Source organism: Sebastes fasciatus, chromosome 20, assembly GCF_043250625.1.
Source record: "Sebastes fasciatus isolate fSebFas1 chromosome 20, fSebFas1.pri, whole genome shotgun sequence".
NCBI classification, from domain to species: domain Eukaryota; kingdom Metazoa; phylum Chordata; class Actinopteri; order Perciformes; family Sebastidae; genus Sebastes; species Sebastes fasciatus.
This window is the reverse complement of record NC_133814.1, coordinates 20,412,913-20,436,941: the sequence shown is the minus strand read 5'-3', so window position 1 is coordinate 20,436,941 and position 24,029 is coordinate 20,412,913. Positions and strand designations below refer to the sequence as shown.

Sequence of the window (24,029 nt, the reverse complement as noted above, 5' to 3'; positions counted from 1 at the left end):
ATTCTGATCAAGTAAACGCTGATGTCTTCAATGGGTCACAGGCCAAGAAGGTTGGGAACCACTAGATTATCAAATGACAGGAAATTCTGAAAATGCTCATCATGATTTCTCAAGTGACATCTGCAAATTCATTTTCCAAAACCCAACGATATTCAATTTACAATGATATAAAACAGTGAATGTTTAGCATTTATGCTTGATGAAAAATCTTATATTAACAATGAATCAAATTACTGTGTGTGATGTGGGAGGAATTGTTCATAGTGACGGACCCACAGAGAATTATAACCCGACTCTGCCGTTCCCCTCAGCTCTACAGAGTGTTTTAGTGTATTTTGGATACACTAATGCTTTTGGTTTTCTGGTGCACAAACTGCTCCCATCAACCTTGTTTCCAGCAGCAGCAGGCAGATGTTTTCAGTGAAAAAAACAAACGAACCCCATAAAATCCCCGCTGTACACTTTCCTGTTCTGCACCAAAGGGCAGACAGGCAAAGGTAGCGACTAGCAGATGAACATAGTGGAGCGTTTAGCAGCTAAAGAGCCAGATATTTCCATCAGGAGTTAATGTAGATCAAAACAGAGCTAAAAGAAGAGTGAATAGAGTGCTCCAGGGATAACGTATTTTTGTAGGCCAACCAGAAAGTAAGCATTGCACTGGGTTTCCTTGACAAAAAGCAAATGGGATTTTTCCATTTGATTTTGGATTAATTGCAGAAAACTGCGGCAAACACACATTTATGATACTTCCATGTTTTGTTCAGCAAGATAATCTTCACAAATGAACACCACTTTTATGATTTTTGAAGTGTGAATGTAATCGCCAGAAATAAAAAGCTAAAGTCAGGCTATAAACAATCTACACCACGGTCGCATGAACGCGAGTATACACAACGAGGCTGTAAAGGCGAACGAGTTGGCGTGATGACGTTTAGTAGTCTCATTTAGCCACTTGTTAGCAACTGTCTTTTTGAAGACAAGAAAAGGCTTCAAAATTCGCGAGTGGGGTATTTATTGATATTTTTCATGTCGTAGAACAAAACATCAAAATCTCTTGAGCTTGTGTTAATCACAGGCACATTGACTTCCAGACAAAGGAACCAGAAGTGCTAAAATGCTAACTCATTTCTGGGTTTTAGGACTCCTTCCTGTAGCACTCTATATTGGATTTAGATTCATCGGGTTACCTAAAACGCACCTTCAAATGAATAATAATGTTTCTCAGTGTCATAACGGCTTAATAGTATTTCATGTTGTGTTTACAGCTTATTCTGCAGCCCCCAAGTGGCCAAAAAATCTATTAATGCCGCTTCAAACAATGAATAGATTATGAAATTGTGATACGGCTGGTGAATACTTTATTGTACGCTGCTTGTTGTTGTGTGAACATTAAACTGTCTCGTCTCTTTCTGGCTTCTTAGGTGCAGCGCGTCTGGTGGGCAGCTTATCTTCCGGCAGTGGGCGTGTTGAGGTCTACCTGAACGGCCAGTGGGGGGCGGTGTGTGACTCCCACTGGTCAGACCGAGATGCCAGTGTGATCTGCAGGCAGCTGGGCCTGGGGTAAGACAAAAAAAAACCAAAAACCTCCTCATTCAGTATTGACGTTTCACCGCTGTGACTCATTTGTTCTTATTCTTATTTTAACAGTGACATTGGCTCGGCGTTGCAGCACTCGCAGTTCGGCTCGGGCTCCGGCCTCTTCCACTACGAGCGTCTGGGTTGCCGCGGTGACGAGAACACTCTGAGTAAGTGCCGGAGCAGGACGTTCGTCACCGGTGACTGTAGCCATGGAAACGAGGCCGCAGTGGTGTGTGCGCCGCCGGAAGGTCAGTGTGACTTCCACAGTGTCATGGCAACCAGACCTGAATATATCCCCCCCCTGACACCAGAGAGACACACAGACATGTATCTGTACTTTTGTGAGAGATTTATTAATACCATACTGTGTGGTAACATTTCATGCATTCCTAGTTTGTTAGTATTGTACTTACAGTCATGCTAATAAAGGAATTAGAAATAATTTGAGGGAGAAGGATGCGGTCTGACCTACATAGGTATATTTCTACATCCTCTCTCAGGCAGTGGCCCTCCGCTGCGATTGGTCGGAGGCGAGGAAGACTTTGAAGGTCGAGTGGAGGTGTTTCACGCAGGAAGGTGGGGCTCCGTCTGCGACGACCAGTGGGACGACAGAGATGCTGAGGTGGTGTGCAGACAGCTGGGTTTCGGGTACGTACATCAGGGATTTTTCACACCAAGTTAACACACGTGTGGTGACATTTTAGGCCCTTTTCCCAAACGGATCCCTCCCGAGCAGCCCTCAACGATGGGGTACTCTGCTTTAAAGGATAAGGCTGACATTTCATCAAATCCCATTAAAGACCAAAGCTAACAATGTGTTAGTCCATCTCACAATACTTTCTGAATTCCTCACCCTGTCTGTAGCCCATTGGTTCCGACTAAACGTCTTTTTACTAGATAAACAGGAGCTTCCGTTCTCCTTTAAAGCCTAATAAGAAATTAAATTGTGCTATTTTCTTGATACTTAAGTAAATAACTATTAGTGAGCTGGAAGAGTTCAGACTTTTATAACAAAGCACATGGGTGTCGTTTAAATCAAGGCTTTCAAAAACCGCTATAAGCACGTCTGTTCAGGTAGATTATGTTGGAATCAGTGTAAGTGTTTCCCTCCTCACATACACACACACTCAGTGTATCCCCGACAGATGAGGTGTAACATCCCAGACAACTTTGAGTGTCAAACGAATGATGAAGTTGTAGCTGTGAAGAGAAATAATTCCCTCCATGTTCAACATTAGGTTGCATTTCATCTCCTCTAACACAGTGGGACATCTCACCATCTGTGTTTGTGCTTCTGAATAATAGATGCTCTGACGCTGATGCACAGCTGCACACAGGCACTGATGTGTTTTTACGCTTAAAGACAAAATGAGGTGATTTGCTTTTTCCCACCTGGATAGTTTTTTAGTTTTTTTTCCTGCATTAGGTATGTGTGTCAAACTTTTACACTCTTTTCACGTTCTCATAGTTTTGCCAACTGACATCCTACTATGATATTGTTCTACTAGCTACTACTCGAGCCAACTGTTAAATGTGGTGGGTGGGGTTAGTTTGTTAACACAAATCAGATTTTATTGGATGAATATGCCCCTGAGTTCAAGATGAGTCATACAAAATATTTTAACGCTTTATAGGAAGAGGAAAGAGAAGAATTTTAATAAAAAAAACAATGAAAGTTAATTGTTTTTGTTTGACAACTGAACATTTAACACATGAACACATGGTTATAACTTGGAACTGGCATTTTATGTTTTCACCGTATCTTTAAATTCTCCATCAAATATGATTTCATGATATTTTTTATATGATATTCTGCCACTTCACTTTCTATACGACATACCTAACAACACAGATGACTGAATAATCTACTTTTCTAATCATTTTGCCCATTATTTATCATAATAATAACATGAAGGCGTTGGAAGGAGCTTGTGGTCAGTACAATATGATACAGTCCAATATTGGGCTCACAAGCGTTATTCTATATCAAGTCTGCCCAAAGGTTGGCCCGCCATAAGGTTAGATTTGGCCTGCCAGATGTTTCTAGCTAAAATAAAAATAATAATAAAATGAAGATATATATGTTCTTTAAATATGTAGGATCCCTAATTATTCATTATTTTTCATAATCTGAGCATGGCGGGTAGAATGACACTTTGCGCTGGACGTCAGTTTGGTGCAAGTGAGGTAAGAAAAAAATGGCAAGGCAGAGACAGTGGCACACGGACAAAAGGCATTTCAGTTAAGGTAACTTGGTATCCTAGTACCATTTTGCATCTAACCAAGACAATACAACAGGTATTTGCTTTTGGCCCGTGGCCCACCATTAAGTTTCAGTTTTAGCCCTCCAAGGGAAAAAAAGTTTGGGCACCCCTGTTCTATATTGTCTGTGCCTCAGTCTGCTCTTACTTTCAGCTTAAAAACATGAAGTTCAGCTGTACACAGGAGCAGAAATATGCATGGACCCACACAAACACACACAAAAGTGCTTTTTTCGTAGCATTTTAGCATCAATAAATAATCACCACATGAGCATCCTTGTAGGAGCTATTCATTATTTATGTGGTTGATTGGATTTATTTTAGATATTGAGTGTTTTCTTTTGCTGTGTTTTTTTTTGTAAGAACTGGGCATCCCTGCAGGTTCCTCAGGTTTCTATCCAGTAAGAAGGCAGGTATAGAATCAACGTGCACCTGAGAAGGTTGATAGTCTGTAGCCACGCTGATGTTGTGTGTGTTGTGCAACGTCGGTCTGTCGATCCAACTGAAATATCTCAACGTCTATTAAATGTATTGCCTTGAAATTTTCTTTAGACATTCATGATTCCCTGAGGATGTATCCTAAAGACTTTGGTGATCCCCTGACTTTTCCTCTAGCGCCACCACGAGTTTGAAATTTGTGTTTTTTAGTGAAATATCCTGAAAACTATTAAATGGATTACCGTGAAACTTTGATGATCCTTTATCTTTTCATCTTGCGCCATCACCAGGTCAAGATTTTAAGAAGAAAATGTACATATGTGTGTTGCAGGGGTGTGGCGAAGGCCTGGTCGTGGGCTCACTTCGGTCAGGGTTCAGGCCCGATCCTGTTGGATGCTGTGAAGTGCACAGGAAACGAGCTCTTCCTGGAACAGTGTCCCCACGGTGACTGGGAGCAGCACAACTGCGACCACATGGAGGATGCTGGGGTCTCCTGCAGCCCTTATACAGGTACATGTACAGCACACACACACACACACACACACACACACACACACACACACACACACACACACACACACACACAGGCTGCTGTACACACTGATAGGCTTCAAGCTGCTATTTATAGCCCCTGAACATCAATAAATCATTACGGCATGAAGCTGCAGCATCCTTTTTGTGACAAGCAGGATTTATGGGAACTGAAGAGTAACATATCTACTGGCATGAAATAACAGCTACTATTCATCAAAGTAATATTAATAATTAATCTGTAAGTGAACCATTAATGTTAGCATCTATAAAAATGTGATCTTGCCTCACGGTCGTACCTCTTTAGAGTCAAGTGTATCTGCCTTTAATCACATTTACGGTCTTTATAACGGCCACAATATGAAACTGTTTCAGATGGTGTGGTGCGTCTGGTTGGAGGAGACAGTCCCTGGGAAGGTCGGGTGGAAGTTCTTCACAACGGCGACTGGGGGACGGTGTGTGACGACCACTGGAGCCAGCAGCATGCAGACGTGGTCTGCAGACAGCTGGGCTACAGGTATGGAAACACCCCAAGAGATGTACACTGTACTAAACACAAATTAATCTTTTTCCATATGTTTGAAAATGATCTGAAGACCTCAACAGATGTTTTGTAATTTGTATTATTGATTTCAGGGGATCTATTAGCAGAAATGGAATATAATATTCACAACTATGTTTTCATTAGTGTACAGTCAACTGAAAGAATTGTTGTGTTTTTGTTAGCTTAGCCAGTTAGAATGAGCCCTTCATATCTACATAGGGAGCGGGTCCTCTTCAGAGTCCGCCACGTTGCTCCGCCATGTTTCTATGCTGGCCCTAGAGAGCCTTTCTTGTTTTTACGTTACCTGAAGGCCACCGTAGTTCTCTGACATGCTTGTGAAACTGTGGTAACGAACGGCGTTACCACGGTTTTGCACTCGGCGGCTCACGTTACCGCAGTTTTGGAAAGGGAGGAGTGAGCGGAGGGTTATTCAGTTGGTTGTAATCTGCAACTACACCACCAGATGCTGCCAAATCCTACACACTGTTAAGTAATACAGTGACTGACATTTCTTTGGTTCTATGAACACACTTTTTGTTGTGTATGACGTTTCATTTGTTATTTTGAGTAATGACGGAAAACTAAAAAGACAAATCTTTGAGTTGGTGTCAACAGTACAAACAGGGTGAAGACCTGAACCTCTTCTCCATCTTCAGGGGTCACGCTGAGGTCGTAGCAGACGGGGCGTTCGGCGAGGGCGTCGGTCTGATCCTCATGGACGACGTCCACTGTGAGGGATCCGAGACCTCCCTGCTGGACTGTCCACACGGGATCTGGGGCCGCACCGACTGCTCCCACAGTGAGGATGTTGGCGTCCGCTGCAGGAGCCGATCCAGCCAAGAAACCAATGAAGTGCCCGTTATCGCACCTTCCACAGGTAAGAGATAACCCCTCTTACAGGGGTTTGTTTGGGGAGTTTTTCCTTATCCGGAGTGAGGGTTGAAAAGGACAGAAGGTGTTGTATGCTCTACAGATTGTAAAGCCCCCTGAAGCAAATTTCTCTTATTGGGCTATATAAATAAAACTCAACTTGACTTCTGTAGTCCTGAAAACCTGCATCCTAAATTATTTACCATTATTCAAGCTCTCATCCCCAACCTGTAGGCCATTGCTTATTTGTTCTGGATGTGAATTAAAGTTATAAGGTGCAACAAGGAAAAAGAGTTATTGTCTAATGAAGTTTTCAAAGGAAAAAAGTCTCCCGAGAGGGTGGAGCTAAGTACCGAATGCTGAATAAGACATTTTTAGGCGACCAAAAAGTTACAATTAACTTTAATGAACTGAAAACACACTGTGAAAGAATTAAAGTTGTATGACGACACCCAGACCGGACAACGTCGTGGTAGTGACCTGTTAATCACAAGGTAGCCACGCCCTAAAGCATCCCCTGCTTTATGGTCTATTTGACTCTAAATGGGACCATAGTTTACTAAATGAACATCATGCTGTATTGAAGAAGACTTGAAACTAGCGATTGAGACCATAAACTCATGTTTACAATGTTTACTGAGGTAATAAATCAAGTGAGAAGTAGACTCATTTTCTCATAGACTTCTATACAATCAGACTTCTTTTTGCACCCAGAGGAGTCGCCCCCTGCTGGCTGGTAGAAAGAATGCATGTTTAAGCCACTTCCTCATTGGCTTCACTTTTCAGACCTAGAGGTTGCCCACTTGGTTAAACACGAATGGTTGATGTTTTAATGAATTTACAAAGTGTGGAGCTTTTTGTTTGCTTCACCAAGAGTTTCATTGTTATTATGCACCGCAAATTACCAGAGGATATAAGTTGTGAACCAACTTTAACCGTCCTTTTTAAAAGCAGCCTTAAAACCCAGTTAATTTCTGCTGCTTTTCTAATTGTTGTGTTTATCACTTTTATTTTATTTTATTTCAGTTGTGCCTCAAAATCCTCTTTTATTTTGTCTGTAAAGCACTTTGAAACTGCCTCTATATAAGTAAATGTGCCACAGTTAGGAGAACTCGCCTCGACTTATTGATTATACGTTGTTTGAGAGTGCTGTGTAACATTTTGTGAGTTTTTGTTTATTGGAAAGCAATTGTTGTAAGAAGAACAAAGGAAGGAAGAAAGAAACCAGGAAAAACAATAGGATCGTTGCACTGCACTGCACTGCAGAAGTTTTGTGCAACTGTAATTAATTTTGTACGGAAAGGGCAAGCTGTCCCTGCAGAGTGCTGGTCTGGCGCCAGTCTGTGAGCTGTTTACTCTACTTTATTAAACTCTTGCAGAAATTGCATCACATCCCACTTGAGACAAATTCCTATCAAATCAATAATAAACATACAAAAGATGTTTCCATGTAATCTATGAAAGAATTAAACCACTTCTGTCTCCTTTTGTGGCGCTGTATTTTTACCTCAGTGTAGAAAACGCTGGTGTTTTTCCTCTGTCCAAAGAGTTTAAATGCCACATGTTGACAGCAGAGAGAATAAAGCGGTGTTTACTGCGCCTCCTGTAGACACACAGGCCATTAGAATGAGAATAGAGGCTGAATAAAGAGGCACCAGGCTGCAGATGACATTTAACACTGTCAGTGGACATATCGCTCTCAGACTGGAGTATGTAGGTGCACCGACATGAATATGAATGAGGATTGTGTTATTTCTTTTCCCTGTCAGGTCCCCTGGTGCGTCTTGTGGGTGGCAGCAGCAGAAAGGAGGGTCGAGTCGAGGTGTATCTCCATGGCGACTGGGGAAGTATTTGTGACTCAGGCTGGAACAACCTGAATGCAGCCGTGGTGTGCAGACAGCTTGGACACAGGTTCATATTTATATACATTGAAGAGACAGAGAGTTATTCTTTTATTATTATTATTATTATTACACAAAAATTCTAATTTTTCTCCCTCCTCAGTGGTGGATCGGTAGCAGCCGGAGGGTTCGGTCAGGGGAAAGGGCCCATCCACCTGGACCAGGTGAGGTGCACGGGGAAGGAGGAGTTCCTGGGAGAGTGTCCCTCTCTGGGCCAGAGCATCCGGGGCTGCAGACGCCGGCTGGACGCAGGGGCGAGGTGTGACGTCACGCCGCGGGAGTCGGCGGTACAGGCCAAGCCTCAAGAGCTGAGCTGTGGGCTGAGGAAGCTGGTGGAGGAGGAGAGCAAGAGGAGGAACCAGGGGGAGGAAAACATGCTCAGGTAGGATTCAGGACCTAATTTGGTAGGATAATATCTGTCTGCGGCTTCATCCTGATGATTTAGAAACTCACAATGAAGTTGTATCAGAGACTTTTTTATAAGTGTGAATACTGTAATATAATAACAATAAAACATCCTCATCCTCTACTGACCTCTTGCCAGTATTTATGTCCCCTGCTGCCTCCTAGTTCCCATTAAGCAGACAACACATGGCAGCTTCATCATTCACACAGAGACCCAAAAACCAGCTAGTACTCTTATACCTTTCCACAGGTTTTTATGTGTGTCAATTTGTTTTGTGATAACTTCATTAAACACAACTTTATTTAGGAATATGCTCCATGTGAGCACAATTTAAACAAATATCATAGAGGTCTTAAAACTAGATTTTGACACTGGGGCCCTCTATAAAACTTTTTAAAGTTTAGGTAGTAATGCAATGCTCACCTTAGTTGTTATTGTACTCTAGCGGTGCAAATTTAAAACATTAAAAACATTTAAAATTTGACAAAACATTGCTTTGTAGCTCTTCTAGTGCTCAAACACTCCACACAGCAACCATTAATTGAATTGACATAAAGTAACACACAGTTAATCTGTGGCTTTTTGGGCCACTGTGGGACTGATGTTCTGGGGAAATCTTCTGCTTTGAGTGCGTGGTAATTCAGCTTTGAGTGACCACATTTTAAAGTTGTTATCTTTTCTTACTTTGAGTCCTCTTGTGCACAGAGTTGAAAGTATTTCCTGCAGCAGTTTCTTTCAAAATAAAAAAAGAAGAAGTGTATAGTCATTCAATTAAATGTATTTTTATATAGTGTTGAATCATAACAGAAGGTATCTTGAGACGCTTTTCATATAAAGCAGGTCTAGACCGTACTTTATAATTTAGAGACCCAACAAGAGATCCCTCATGAGCATGCATTATAATGCGACAATGGCAATGAAAAACTCCCCTTTAGTGGTAGAAACTTTGGGCAGAACCCGGCTCTGGGTGGGCAGCCATCTGTCTCGACCGTTTCATTATAAGCGGCAACACCGTAGTTTCTGTGGCTGAGGAGTTGAGAAGATAAGAATGGCGTTTTGATTGTGATGTTTTCCCGTTCTCTCTCAGCACCACGTGGCCATGGCAGGTTTCCGTGTGGCTTCAGTCTCAAGAAGAAGATGGCGGTCCTCTCTGTAGCGGCACTCTGATCAGTCCTTGCTGGGCCCTGACGTCCGCATACTGCGTCAGCAGGTAAATCCGACGCTGAACTATAAATCGATTCCTACGCTGGAGGCACCTTCAGTGGGACCACCGAAACACCATGAGGCACAAACATATGAATCCACCTTAAGTTTCTTCTCTCCTCCCTCCTGCAGGTTTGGCAGCGACCCGTCCAGGTACGTGGTGCGCGTCGGTGCTTCAGAGCAGACCGTCATCCCGGAGCAGGTGGTGGTTCACAGGAAGTTCAAGGGTCAGAGCGGAGGTCACGATCTGGCTTTGTTGAAGCTGCCCAGCACCAAGGGTCACTGTCTGACGTTTGACCCCGACACCAACGCAGCGTGTCTTCCTTCTGCCGACGTGGCATCAGGGGGGAATTCTCCATCTTCTTGCGTTGTCATGGTTACCGCTGCCTGGACAGGACCAGGTATGTGTTTTTCTCTTAAGTGTACTGTAGTAATGTCTTTTTAAACATCAAACGATACTCAGAAAGTATCTAAAAATATGTAGCATGTTAGCATCGTCATTGTAAGCAGTAGGCGATTTGTTAATTTTTAACCTCTTACCATTCTGCCCCCGTTTTTAGAGGGGTAGCGGTGGGGACAGGGGATGTTCAGGGGTAGATAAATAGACAACCGTGTATGCCACAAAGAAGTGGTATACACCACCTGAAAGCTGGGAACCTGCCAGGGGCCTCATTACAGAAACGTCCTAAGTCTGAAATCCTATCTTATCTCAGTTTAGGATGACATTTAGAATTTTTGTTATTACAGAAACATGTTTCCTAACGGCTTTTAGGAAAGAATCTTATCTTAGGATAGGAAACTATTATAGCTATTATAGAACCGTCCTAACTGTTGTTAGGTCTATATGGTACTGACAATGAAGATTGGGAATAACATGAACACCGAAAAATAATGATTGAAAGCTACTCAAACCGTATGATGATGCTGTAAATTTTATTTTATATATATATTTACATTTATTTAATTAGAGGGTTTCTTCTTCTTCTCTGACTCCTTGTAGCTAACATTGAAGGCCCATCTTTTTTTATTCATGATAGCAAGCTAGCTAGCCAGTGACAAGTGAGAGCCGTTGATATTTTGGCTTGTCCATCTCGAGAAGCATACCGGTACATTCTAATCAAAGATGCAGACATGACAGGACGAGTGCCGATTGAAGAATCAAATTCACAGTTATACTTAGGATTTCTTAAGTTAAGATAAGACAGGCGGTCTGAGATAGGATAGGACACAGCCATGAGTTTAGGAATTGCTTCTGTAATAGGAAGATAGGATTTTTTTCTATCTTTGAAACTTAAGATAGGACAAGCAGTTAGGATATTTTTCTGTTATGAGGCCCCAGAAGATTAATTTGAGATGCGTCTCTGCACTAACTTGTTCTAGTCTTAAATCAGAAATAAAAATGAATTAAAATAACGTGAAAGTGTATAAGGGCTTAGAATATTATGATATAAGTATATGATGGCCATTCCCATGCTGGGTTGATACCATGTCGCACAGATTTGGTGCTAAATTTAACAATTTTCGACTGCTCGAGAATTGATCAAATTTTGACATTTGGAGATTTCTGCAAGAATTTCATTTTTCGGTGATTGGATGGCGAGCATTTCTGTTCTGGAAACTGTTCTGCAAACTGCCAGCGGGCCGTCGGATATTTAAGATGACAGCGGAGATGTTCACCCGCGGCTAGCCTCCCTGAAACTGACAGAAGAGCGGGACTCAGAGAAAAAGCTGCGATTACAAATCCCTCTGCTACTTCAGCACCATGGACAACACACAGCTCAGTTAGGCTGCTGATATTTCAGAGCCAGGGTCGGGGCCTTAGAGTCTAACTTGCACAAAGCTCAGTAATATAAAGGATCAATGAGCAGGACATATTCAGCTAAACAACCGCTCTGCCCCGGCACTCTCTCTGCTACTAGGGGATGGAGAGGGGGGGGGGGGTGGCAGTTTATCAAGGGGCATGCATTTTGGTCATTTTGCTAACGAGGGTGATTGCATCCCCAGTCAAATCACCTACTGATTGTGCAACGTTAGCATTTAGCTCATTTAGCTAAGTGTTGTTGATTGACTCATCAATTCATCAACTAATTGTTTAAGCATTTCTGACATGCCGCTTCTTTCGTCATCTCATACATCCTCTCTCGTAGACTCAGTCCTCGCTTCCTGGGTCCCTCTGATGTCATCGTGGCAATGTAAGAAGCACTACGGCGACAGCTTCTCCAGCCACGGCACCCTGTGTGCTGGCAGTCCTCCAGACACCAGCCTCCTCCATGACGACAGTTGTCAGGGCAACTCTGGAGGCGGGCTGGTGTGTCAGGGCGAGATGGGTCGCTGGGTCCTCACAGGGGTCGTTGCCGGGGGTTACGGCTGCGCCGGCCCCTCCTCTCCCGCGCTCTACACTCGAGTCAGCCGCTTCAGGAGCTGGATCGAGGAGGTCACCAACACGCGAGCACATCCAGAGGAACCGCACGCACACACAAACGCACAAGAAGATCTGACACGCGTTGACAATGACCTAACACACACGCACGAGGAACACGCCCACGGCGAGGGCAAGGATGAATACTTCCATGTGCACGGCAAGCTCAAACACACACACGATCTACAAGAAACAAATGAAATCAGCGATATTAAACAAAAACATCATTCACACACAAACCAGCACGCACACACCCACCATGTAGAAAATGACGACACAAACACACAAATTCTGGTCTGATTGAGGCCGTGCCATTGGCTTACCATCTGTGCCATGTGACCGCGTAAGGAGGAGGAAGGAGAGTTAAAGGAAGACAAAAGTAAACTTTAAAAGAAAAGAAAGATGCTCCTAACTTAGGTCAGTGCAAACGGCCGTCTCTGTGCTCATTTCAAATCTGAACTCAGTGTTGTGTTTGCGGTTGCTAATCGTCGGACGAGTACAGCAGTGTGGGCAGACCTTCCCGAGCTGCCAGGATGACAGAGTGTGTGGGCGATTTGTGGTGCTTTACATGTGAGCTACAGCCTGTTGAGAGGCAGCACGATGACTGATGGGGGTCAGCAACGTTTAGGTAGAGCCTGGCATGCTGATCGGGGCCTTTCACTGATACTGAAAATCAAAAAATCAGCATGGCATGTATTTTAAGGACAATAGTGTTAAATATTCTGGGGATATTTCTAAGATGTTCACATAAGAATCTATGCTAAAATTCACTCATTAATGTGTGTCCTCTGTGTGTTTAGTAACAAACATCAACCAACTAACCACCAGAACATCTAGAATAAAGGCTGACTGTAATGTCCTTCTAAAATTATTAGCATAGATTAACCCCAAACTCCTGCATCAGATGTCACAGTTCGGGGCTCGTCTCTCCAGGCTGTTGTCTTATACCTTTACTGGTGAAAGTGCTGTTTAGACCCATGACTAAGCTATTTAACTCAGGACCATACCAGTGATTTTTCACGTTTTAGTGTGTTTATTCCCTTTACCAATGATGTATACACTACTGCTGACTAGTTCAGGCTTAAAAGGCTGTTTATTAATGGTTGATAAATTGTTTACTAGTAATTTATAGATCTGTTATAAATGTTTAATAAGAACATTTACTAACCTCTGCTGTTGGCTTATTCGAAACAGAACTTGTGACCCTTATTATTAATGACTTATTAACATTTATAATGGCAGACTTGATAGTAGAAACGAAGACACTGACTATGAATAGCTCACCAAGCAGAGAGATTTTTCACAACCTGGCAAACCAAAAGCAATAATATATTATCATCGGGGGTACTGGCGCAACAGCGGTGGATACCTCCCACAAGAGTGGCTGACTTCCTGTTGGGTTTTGGGTATACCTCCAAGAGGCTTTTTTGTCGGTCTCCACATGTTACATCTGCCTACCAAATGTCATTCATGTAGGTGAATCCTGAACGAGGGGCTCAATTTGTCCGACTTTGTAGGGGCGCTTGCGAGCCATTTTGCAACATCCAAGCCCGAGACCCTTAAAAGAACAAATTTTACACCGCGTCTGATAAGTGTGCAAACTTTAACAACTTTTCAAGCACCTACAGTCTCAATGGGGCCTTCGCTGCCTGACGTGGTCGGTGCTCGGGCCCTAATTAACCACGAATAAAGTCATTACTTAAAATTTATATTATCCCTTTATGAAGGGAGAAAGTGACAATTAAAACCACACGATGTGGAGAGACTTCCCCTTTTTTGTGTCTTAAGTCTCAAAAGTATTTCCAGGAAGCTGTTGGTTTCCATTGATTTCACAAATGGACTCTTGAAACGTGTGGAATCCATCACAATAAATGTTAAATCTGCATTTATTTTTGTCAAAGTCACATCATTGTTGAGAGGTACCGCAGTGCACTCTTTCTCAGATCAATTAAACTGCATTACTTGACAACAATAATGGAGAAAAACAGATGTGATGGATTACACAACTCAAGCAAGAGTCTGCTAATTGATTTCTATTCCAAAGGGAAAACTGTATGGAAACAAGTGGCTGCCTGGAAACATATACACTAAGAAACTAAAACACTACAATATGCGTTTGTCAGCAGTTATACCAAGTGTATATAATCTGTTATCTTTGTAGTTAAGGAGCTAAAACTTGCAAAAAAACATTGGTATGGTCCTTTTAAACTGTACAGAACAATTCTCTCCTTTCAAAGCCATTTGAAGCTGACTGTCGGGTCGTTAAAAATATCTTTTGTACTGATTCCAGCAGATGGCTCTAGATAGATAGATAGATAGATGGATAGATAGCTACTATTCCTTGGATTAGATAGTATGTGTTACTGCATTCATTCTTGACTGAAATAGATAGCCGAACTCTTGAAGTTAAATGTTGTCTGTTCCGTTGTACTCTGAGCAGATGTGTGATCTAACCAGAAGATGGCGACATTTGCTGTTTTTTCACAGGGCCGCCGGTTGTTGGATAACATGGCCCTGATGGTTGTTTTTATACCGTTGCTATAAGTGTAGGGACTTGACTTGTGCTTTGATGTACTGTGAACCATTGTGTCGTGAAGCATCTTGTAACCTGCAACTGCTGTTTCTCCAACATGGACCTGTCCAATGCCTGTTGTTATAATCCTGTACATAAACTCAATCCTATCGCTACTCCTTCCCTCCTGAGAATTGATGTTTTATCATGCAGATCCTGTAGGTTAATGTAAATACTGTATGTCTGTGGCTGGGACGGTGAGGGGGCAGTGTAAAGCCTACATTACCCGTGTTAAACCCGCCAGCTGTTCCTCAGTGTAATGTGCTGAATCATGGTTGAGTATTAAAACATATACCTGGTGAGAACAAGCCCTCAGTGTTGGTGTGGCTTTTCTTCTCCATCTTATTGAATAATAAGCTTGAATTAACTTGTTTTCTTTGTTTGTTATTCACCGAATAAGGGTAAATATGTGATATGCAAAGGGTTAGCTGTTTTGACACACTATACTATGACTTTTTTTTCAAAAAATTGACATATTACACTCACTTTTTATATTTTTCGAAATACTATGCTATTACTTTTTTTACTTTATCGACATACTATACTATTGCTTTTAAACGTGAACTTTGACTTTTTTCGACGTACTAAACTGACATGCTAAATTATGACCTATATTATACGTTTTTTTCAACATACTATACTATTATATATATATATATATTATGACATTTTTCACAAAAATTTTCGACACTATACTATAACTTTTTTTCGACATACTATACTATGACTTTTTTAACTAAATTTTTCGACATACTATGACTTTTTTTTCGACATACTGTACAATGACAATTTTTTTTGACATACTATACCATTACTTTTTTTTTCGACATACTATACTGACGTTTTTTACGAAATTTTTCGACATACTATACCATCACTTTTTTTTCAAGAAATTTCGACATACTATGACTTTTTTTTTTCTCGACATACTATACTATGACGTTTTTTACAAAAATTTTAAACATACCATACTATGACTTTTTTCGACATACTTTATCATGACTTTTTCTTTTACATATTATACTATGACTTTTTCTAGCCCTTGTTTAGGGTCCAGGGCATGGAGGGAGTGACAGTAAATTGGAAAAAAAAGAGGTAAAGAGAGACGGGCAACGGATTGTTAAAAAATTAGGCAATTTATTAACAATAAATGAAAAGTATACAATTGAAATCTACTTTCTAACAGAAAGTTTTATGGTAAACTACCGACACACAAGCCAACCACCATCGTCAACCACAAAACACACAGTCTGGAACTGCCGTTTGGCCTACTGGCTCCGTCTGCTCCTCTCTCCCGCTCTCTTATCCGCCCCGATTGGTGATTTGGCACAGCCAAATCCAGTGATTGCAGCTGCACAGCGGGAAAGGGCGGCAACTGAGGAGAGACATGAGAGAGAGCACAAAAACACACAAAACAATACGTCACGTAATAGTCATAGTATAGTATTTTGAAAAAATAAAAAGGTCACAGTATAGTATGTCGAAAAAATTAAAAATTCATATTATAGTAGTACGTCTTAAAAATAAATAAGTCATAGTATGGTATGTTAAAAAAAAAATCATTAAAGTACGTTGGAAAAAAAGTCATAGTATAGTATGTCGAAAGAAAAGTCAAAGTATAGTATGTCGAAAAATATGAAAAAAAGTCATAGTATAGTATGTCTTAAAAATAAAAAAAAATCGTATAGTTTGTCGAAAAATATAGAGAAAAAGTTATAGTATAGTATGTCGAAAAAAAGTCATATTATAGTAGATCGAAAAAAAGAAAAGTCATAGTATAGAATGTTGAAAAATGTAAAAAAAAAAAATTAGTATAGTATTTAAAAAAAAAAGTCAGTACAGTATGTCAAAAAAAAGAAAAGTCATAGTATAGTCTGTCGAAAAATTTCGTAAAAAAAAGTCATAGCATAGTATGTCGAAAAAAAAAAAAATGTCATAGTAATTCGAAACAAAATCATAGTATAGTATGTTGGGAAACTAAAAAAGTCATAGTATAGTATGTCGAAAAAACATAATACTATAGTATGTCGAAAATATAAAAAAGTGATATAGTATGTTTTAAAAATGAAAAAAATTCATAGTATATCAAAAAAATAGAAAAAGGTCATCGATTAGTATGTCAAAAAATAAAAACGTCAAAGTATAGTATGTCCAAAAACAATCATATTATAGTATGTCGGAAAAAAAAAAGTCATAGTATCGTATGTTGAAAAAATAGTCATATTATAGTATATTGAGAATATAAAAAAAAGTCATGCTATAGTATGTCGAAAAAATTATCCACATTTTATGAAATAAAAAGAATCCAATACAAAAAAAAGGTTGATGTTTCACTGTACCTTTCTGTGACACTTTCCCACGCCACGCTAGGACAGCTCAGGGGTCCTTTACAGATGGTGAAGCTGAGATCCAGCAGAACATTTTGTCCAATTTGATGTATACAGCTTAGAAGCTAAGCTAAAAGCTAAGTCTCCTGGCTGTAGCATCAACATACTGTATATATCCAGACTAGCAGCTGTCTCCAGTCTTTGTGTGAGACTGGAGACAAAATAAATCCATCCATCTATCAGCACCTCCACAGCTCACTATTTAACACAATCTCGCCTCGCAACCCTGAAGGACTCCAGAAAGTCACTGCACCCGACCACGAAATAGTCCGCACAATACATTACATTATTTACACTTTGGTTTTTATAAGGATTAAACAAACAATATTACATTGTGAAATTTAGAGGTGCTGCTAGGCAGAATTTGTACCTTTACACAGAGTCAGGCTAACTGTTATGCTAAGCTAAATGTCTCCTGGCTGTCATATTAGACATGAGAGAGAGAGAGAGTGTGGTATCGATCTTCATTGTTCTTTTACTTCATTTATAAATGCCATTTCTCATAATTTATAATTGTGATTAACATAAACCCATCCTTATTTCGTAAAAAATACGTACGGTTGTCTAAGGCGAGAGAAAAATATTTTTTTAATCCCGTTTGAATTCCTCCATGAATCACACACATACGCAGTTTGTCAATTTAAAAGATAATTTTGCAAGCCTGTGTGTTTCGTACTGGGATGTACTCGCACGAACAACGGGTCTCGCTCGTTATTTCTCTTCTCGGCTGATAAAAATATCAGGAGTCGCTGGATAAAACACATCAGATAAGATAACGTTTCATTTGTACGTGGAACATAGTTAAGTTAGGTGGCTAGTGTTGGTGACGTATATTGTGCGAGATGAGAGATGTAGTTCACTGAGCGGTTTCACGCAAACTAAATGATAATACGTCTGTGATTCATGGCGCAATTCAAACGGGATCAAATTATTTATCTCTCGCCGTTGACTACCGTTCATATTTTTTCCGAAATAAGGTCCAAATGGGGGAAGGGGAGGGACTTCGCCTCTCTACGGGCCTTGATTTATAAAAAAAATAAAAGAAATGTCATGGTTTTTGAGGTCAACACAAGCTATTGGTGAGGTGGTGCTGTGCCTGCTTAGAAATCATTGGAAACATTTGTATAAGCTCTGAGATGGAAAAAAAAGAAAAGGGAACATGCCCTTTACCACCTCGACAAAGTCAAAAGTAATTTAGATTCAGGAGGCTCGTTCTGGGTGAGCTTTTCTCCTAATTTTATTGACACGATGAGCCGGAGGTCAGTGAGAGCTAACAAGACACATTCCCTCAAGAGTTTCTCCTTTTTTGTGTCTTTGAGAAAGTAAGTGTGAGTGTCGAAGTTAACCAACTGCTGAGTTCTCCTCATTAATCACACGGAAAGCAGAGGAACCAGGGGGAGCTGTCCTACATCCCATGGACACACACACACACACACTCAAACCTTAAAATAACTGGTACCATCATAAATAACACCAGCAAACCTTTTTAAATAAGGCTGCGGCATTACTCAACACTTCACAGTGCTCAATCCAGCTAAAATAAGAGCAGCAGAAGACAGAACAAAGGCTGAAGCGTTGAGACGGGACGACGCACGAGCTGTTGAACGGACAGCAGTGATTGTTTTATCCTGCGTGTGTGTGTTAATGGCCCTGGAGGATATGCAGCGTTATTCAGGGCTTAATCTGACTTTATGTGATGACAGACAAGTATGGAGGGCAAATATTGTGCCAGCTGTGATGCCGGGTGGTGTTCAGAGCATCCGGCCAACCAACCACAGAAACATGGTCCAGTTTTATGTGTGCTCATTTTACTCGAATCAAAACCCTTTTTCCCTTTAACAGACGGTATTTTAATGCTAACCTGAGAAAAAAAGTTTCCTAAAATTGGACAAGAGACTGCATGAGCAGATATTCAGCATGACTAATCAATGTTGCAGTGTTATATAATCAGAAACGTGTGCTGCATATCTCTATTAGCTCCAAATTTGGTGATTTCAGGTTGAGACTCTTCTGATGAAACGTTCTCAAAATCCAGGCTGAACAGATCAAATATGCACAGGCCAAAAAAGGTCTGTCATTTTTTGGGGAGACATTTCCTCCAGACAGTATAATAGGTATGCTGCACCAGACAAGCGTGAGAGACGGTTCACAAACAGTGGTGTTAAAAAGCACCGAGGGTAAACACGCAACTGTTTTGGCAGGTCGTTCGGAGCACAGTACCAGGGAATGGATGCCTTCCCAATAAGATATTAGTTGGAGGGGGGACAAAAATGTTTCCACATCACGACAACAACTAAATCAGACATGAAGAGAAGGCGTTGAAGAAAATAAACCAGTCGAGAGAGATAAACCAGTGCTGAAATAGTATTTTTATTAAATACTTTCAAGATCCAAGTTTGAAGAATAACAAAGCTATGATGAAGACCAACTAACACTCAGACAAACACTTGATAGTCGTCAATTCATGGTTGTATTTCATTGTACATCATGATCATGCAAAAAAACTCCAGCATCCATGTGAAGGCTGGGGGGAGAAAGCGCAGCCCAATAGTATATCATTACAACGCAGGGAAAACGCTAACATCGAGGGCCTCATACCAAGCTACGGCTCCTGAATCCTTTTTTTAAAAATTTTGCGTATTTATTTTCTTTTTTTTTTTCTTTAATCATATATTTTTCATGTCACCTATTCAACATTCTGGATGGAGGATATTCTTATTTCAAAAGATGCAAATATCATATATTAACACTAGGCTCCATCCTTATTCAGGTAGGTACATGGTAGAAATGCGTAACTGAAACATGCATATAACTAGGTCTCCCACTCTGGTTCAACAGTGTAGGTCACAAAAACCTGCACACCCACACCAACTCTTTCTCTGGCTTTCAAAACTCCTCTCAACTGAGCAGGCACGATTTAAAACCAACTCAGGTAGATAACATTAATAAATAATTTAGTCCTGATCAATCTATGATCACTCAATCTGTAATTTGTGTTTACTTCCTCCCTCTTTTCCCTTTTTTTTTTTTTCTGTGTGCGAGGGAGAGTGCAGAACTCCAGCTTGGCAGATCGGCAAATTACCAAACGACAAGTTAACAGCAACAGCGACGACAACGAAAAAACTCAAACCAGTAACACGGGAACAGAGAAACAACAGAGAGAGGTACAAATAAACATCTCAAGAGCAGGGACTCGTTGGTACACGGAGGAGGAGGAGGGGAGATATCGGAGTGGAGTGGAGGGGGAGGTTCAAGATACGACTGTCGTGGATGGATGGAGACAATTAAGCAGCACAGCAAGGGTGGCACCGTAGTCACACAGCAGTGGTGCAGATATGTTACAAAGCCTAAACACACCACCAGGCGTGCGTGTGTGTGCATATGATATGAAGAGACGGCTCACAGCATTGTGGGATCAGGAGTTAAGGACACTATGATGAAGGTCTTCATGTTTAAAAGCTCTTTTTAAGCAAAAGGGGTCAAACTGTACTCCATCAACCTGTTCTTCTATTCCCCGTCTCTAAAAACAGTCTTACGGCCACGGGACTAGAGCTGGTAGCCCACACGAGTGCGTTTATTCATCAATGGTCGAGTTACCAATATTTTAAGGAAGTACTTTAAGGAGGAGAATTAAAAGTAAAATCGGTAAGAAAAATTTTCCTAAACTAGATCGGGGGTCACAGAGGTCATGGGATGGTTCCCAGATGCACAGGATGAGTGTCTCTTAGATACATGTACATATATTACACTTTTCTACATATATCTATACATACACTGTATTTACACAGTGATTATAAACAAACCAGGCCCTTGCAGAAAGCAGAGAAAAGGAGCGGGAGGGTTAAAAGAGGGAATGGTTTAAGAGGGAGAAAAAAGGAGAGAGGGCGGGGAGGGGTGAATGAGGGAGAGGCGGCGGGCAAACATGCAAAACGCAGACGCCTTTCCCGGCCTGCGCTCTCCCTCCACTGCATACAGACAACAGAACGTGTTCACACGTTAGCTTTAAACTTGCACAATTAAATCCCTCTTTTTAAAAACTCAGCTGCTTTTAAAAAAAACTAAAAAAAAGGAGCCTTGAATATAAGATCAGTCAGACAAAAAAAAAAAAAAAAGGCTCCGGTTATTCACATGAACGCAAAGGGAACAGGACGCTAAAAACACAACAAAAACACGTAACCTCAAATCAAAAACGCCCCACCCCCCACCCGCCCCAATCCCACAACAACACGATTTTCCGTTCGGTCGGAAAAACAAGCACACAAACGAAAACACAAACACATAAAAAGCCTAAAGTTCTACACTTTGGTGCTTCATGTTTTTGATATCAAGTTTCTCTCGTCATCAAGTTCTCTGACTGAGCCGACATGATTTTTTTCCCCCTCTAGAATTCAAGATGGGGAAAATCTCCCTACATCTTTACATCAACGTCCGGGTTACGAGCACAACACTTTCTACCCGGTAATCCCTAGAATGCCAAAACATGTGTCCAAATTCTCAGCTGCTAACCTCACACTCCCTTCTGTTCCTCCCTTATTAGATAGTGAATATAAATGCTTGGTTGGGTTTTGGTGGTTTCTGGTACATCTAGTCATAATTTACACAGCATATTCATAACTCATACTCATAAACTGTCACAAGTTCAACTGTAAATCCTCTCCTCACGCAGGACGTCTCATCTCGCGCGGGCAGAAAAAAGATGGCTGCCATGGGGAGGGATAGAGGGCAAAGACTCGCCCTCCAATCAGGCGCCAGATGCATGCATCATCCCATGGGGGCGGTGTCTTGTGTTCAGCCGGCCCCCAGCAGGTCAAAGGGGGGACAGGATTGGTTGGTATCGTGGAGAGGGATGCGATCTCGCCCGGCCGGGCTCCTGGCACTAGCCAATCCACGCAGAGGACGTGCCTCTTAAACACGCTCGCTGAAAAAAACTGCCCCCCAAAACACACACTCCAGTAGACTGGAGGCTCAGGACCACTGGGTGGGGGGGCGGGGAGGGGAGAGAGAGGAGGAAACGAGCCTAAATATCAATTATGGGTCAGTTAAGAATAGGGGTGTCACGATTCTCCAAATCCACGATTCCATTTGAACTTTGTTTTCCAGCACTAACTGCTTTTGTTAGAATTAGAGTCTTGATTCATAAAGATCAACAGATCGTTAGTTTTGTGCCCTTTCATTTACACTTTCAAATTCTTCTTTAAAAAGCTACATGCTATCAAGCCTGATATCTAAGGCCATAAGGTTGAATTTTTATTATTTATTTAATATGTAATAATAATTTATTTCACCAGTCGATTGGGGAACAAACTGTTAAAGAACAAAAAGAGGGAAGTACAACAACAGCTTGAGTTTCTCAGAGTTTACGAGGTGCACCTGAATGCACCGTGAAGTCCCCATCGGCGCCCCCATGTGCTTTACCGTACAAAGCGATGTAGACACACAATCGATTTCAAAGTGGAGATAGAATCGCGGATCCTGCTTTTGACTTTAAAAGGTCAAATTGAAAGCTCATTTTGATCGATTTTCGATTCAGAATCGAAATCGTGACACCCCTAGTTAAGAAACAAAAACATATCAGATTAAATATTGTGGTGCTGCAGAGATGTCCTGGCCACTACACATCATATTCTACAGACTTAAGAAAACATCTTTGTTTGGTACAGATCCCCACAAAAATCACACCATAATCATTTTAATATGTTTTGTTGTGTAATTATGTAAAAATGATCATTCCCTCTAACATCGCAAATAATATCGCAATTGCAATAACAGTCAAAATAATCGCAATTTGATCATTTTCAACATCTTTCAGACCTAGATTATAGCATCTTTCAAATGATTCTGATAACAGACTTCATTTGTAGAAAGACGAAACAATCTCCGTGAAAGTCTGTGTCCGCGGGTCAGATTTGTGTCTTTTCCGATACTACCACTGGAGGGAACCAGAGTCAAACATTTTTAAATTTCTACACATAGTGGCTTTAAAATGAGTGTGTGAAGCCGTATGTGTGTGTGTGAGATTGAGTACCTGATCACTGTAGTGGTGCAGCAGGCGCTCCTGAGCAATGGAAGTGAACGTTGAGCCACTTGCCATCGCGACGATGCCACACCCTGGTCTCCTCCGATTGGCTGGAACGAGGGCGGCCCGTGGTGTCCACAAACTGTGTGAGCCGGATGTAGGCAATGCACGCGGCATCCTCGCCGATCAGGTGCACGTGCGGGTTGAGCAGAGTGGTGTGCACGGGCTTGCTGTTCTTGCTCAGCACTGGATAAAATAAACAGAGACGTATCGAAAGTCAAATACCAGATAGATGGATGGATTTCGGGGGTTTCAACAGTATTTTTTTTGCTTCTTTTCTGTATGTTAAGTGTCCTTAAGTAACGTGAAAAGTCCTTAAAATCAAATGTATTATTATTAGAATTATTACAAAAAGATACCAGTATAGTGTGTCAAGTTGTTCTAGTCATTATTAAGAAATAAATATGAATTAATGAATGAATTAATAAATTAAAATAAAGGGTATAAGAGCGTAGACCTGATGATATAAGTTTGTGTTTCCTCGACAAAATTCAGCGTAAATTCATAGCGTTATTTAGTGATCTTTGCGACAAGATCAATAGATTCTTTAGGTTTTTCTAGTTTGATACCAGTATCTTCACTCTAGCTTGAAAAGCCCCACAATAACCTCTGAAATACAGAATAGCGTCCGTCAGAGTTTTAAGGGGTTAAAATAAACGGCTGCGTTGTGTGAGTGTGTGCAAGAGCAGACTCACAGTTTTCAAAGTAGAACTTGTGAAAGTCCATGCCCTCCACCAGGTTCCCCAGAGCCTCGGGTTCAAAAGAGGTGAGTCCAGGATCACAAATCCTCCTGACAAAGAGCAACGAGAAAGAAACGGTGAGAAAGTGAAAACGAGTGGGTGA

At 41.2% G+C, this 24,029-nt stretch overlaps 2 protein-coding genes across 17 annotated transcripts in view; one reads left to right on the top strand and one right to left on the bottom strand.

The window, feature by feature from the left end:
• LOC141758006 (neurotrypsin-like) overlaps window positions 1–15,032 on the top strand; it is a 40,974-nt gene extending 25,942 nt beyond the window's left edge. For both annotated transcript variants that reach the window (XM_074619014.1, XM_074619013.1), the window contains exons 5-15: window positions 1,422–1,560; window positions 1,648–1,826; window positions 2,079–2,226; window positions 4,609–4,787; window positions 5,184–5,325; window positions 6,009–6,229; window positions 7,992–8,133; window positions 8,227–8,505; window positions 9,617–9,739; window positions 9,865–10,133; window positions 11,880–15,032. In XM_074619014.1, the coding sequence (XP_074475115.1) occupies window positions 1,422–1,560; window positions 1,648–1,826; window positions 2,079–2,226; window positions 4,609–4,787; window positions 5,184–5,325; window positions 6,009–6,229; window positions 7,992–8,133; window positions 8,227–8,505; window positions 9,617–9,739; window positions 9,865–10,133; window positions 11,880–12,451 (2,393 nt within the window). In that variant the 3' untranslated portion in view covers window positions 12,452–15,032. The remainder of the gene's footprint in view (window positions 1–1,421; window positions 1,561–1,647; window positions 1,827–2,078; window positions 2,227–4,608; window positions 4,788–5,183; window positions 5,326–6,008; window positions 6,230–7,991; window positions 8,134–8,226; window positions 8,506–9,616; window positions 9,740–9,864; window positions 10,134–11,879) is intronic.
• A 4,429-nt stretch (window positions 15,033–19,461) lies between these two features.
• Window positions 19,462–24,029, bottom strand: part of LOC141758360 (calcium/calmodulin-dependent protein kinase type II subunit gamma-like) — a 46,603-nt gene continuing 42,035 nt past the window's right edge. For all 15 annotated transcript variants that reach the window (XM_074619680.1, XM_074619679.1, XM_074619683.1 and 12 more), the window contains 3 exons: window positions 23,882–23,976; window positions 23,136–23,372; window positions 19,462–22,084 (listed from right to left, as the gene is read on the bottom strand). In XM_074619680.1, the coding sequence (XP_074475781.1) occupies window positions 23,140–23,372; window positions 23,882–23,976 (328 nt within the window). In that variant the 3' untranslated portion in view covers window positions 19,462–22,084; window positions 23,136–23,139. The remainder of the gene's footprint in view (window positions 22,085–23,135; window positions 23,373–23,881; window positions 23,977–24,029) is intronic.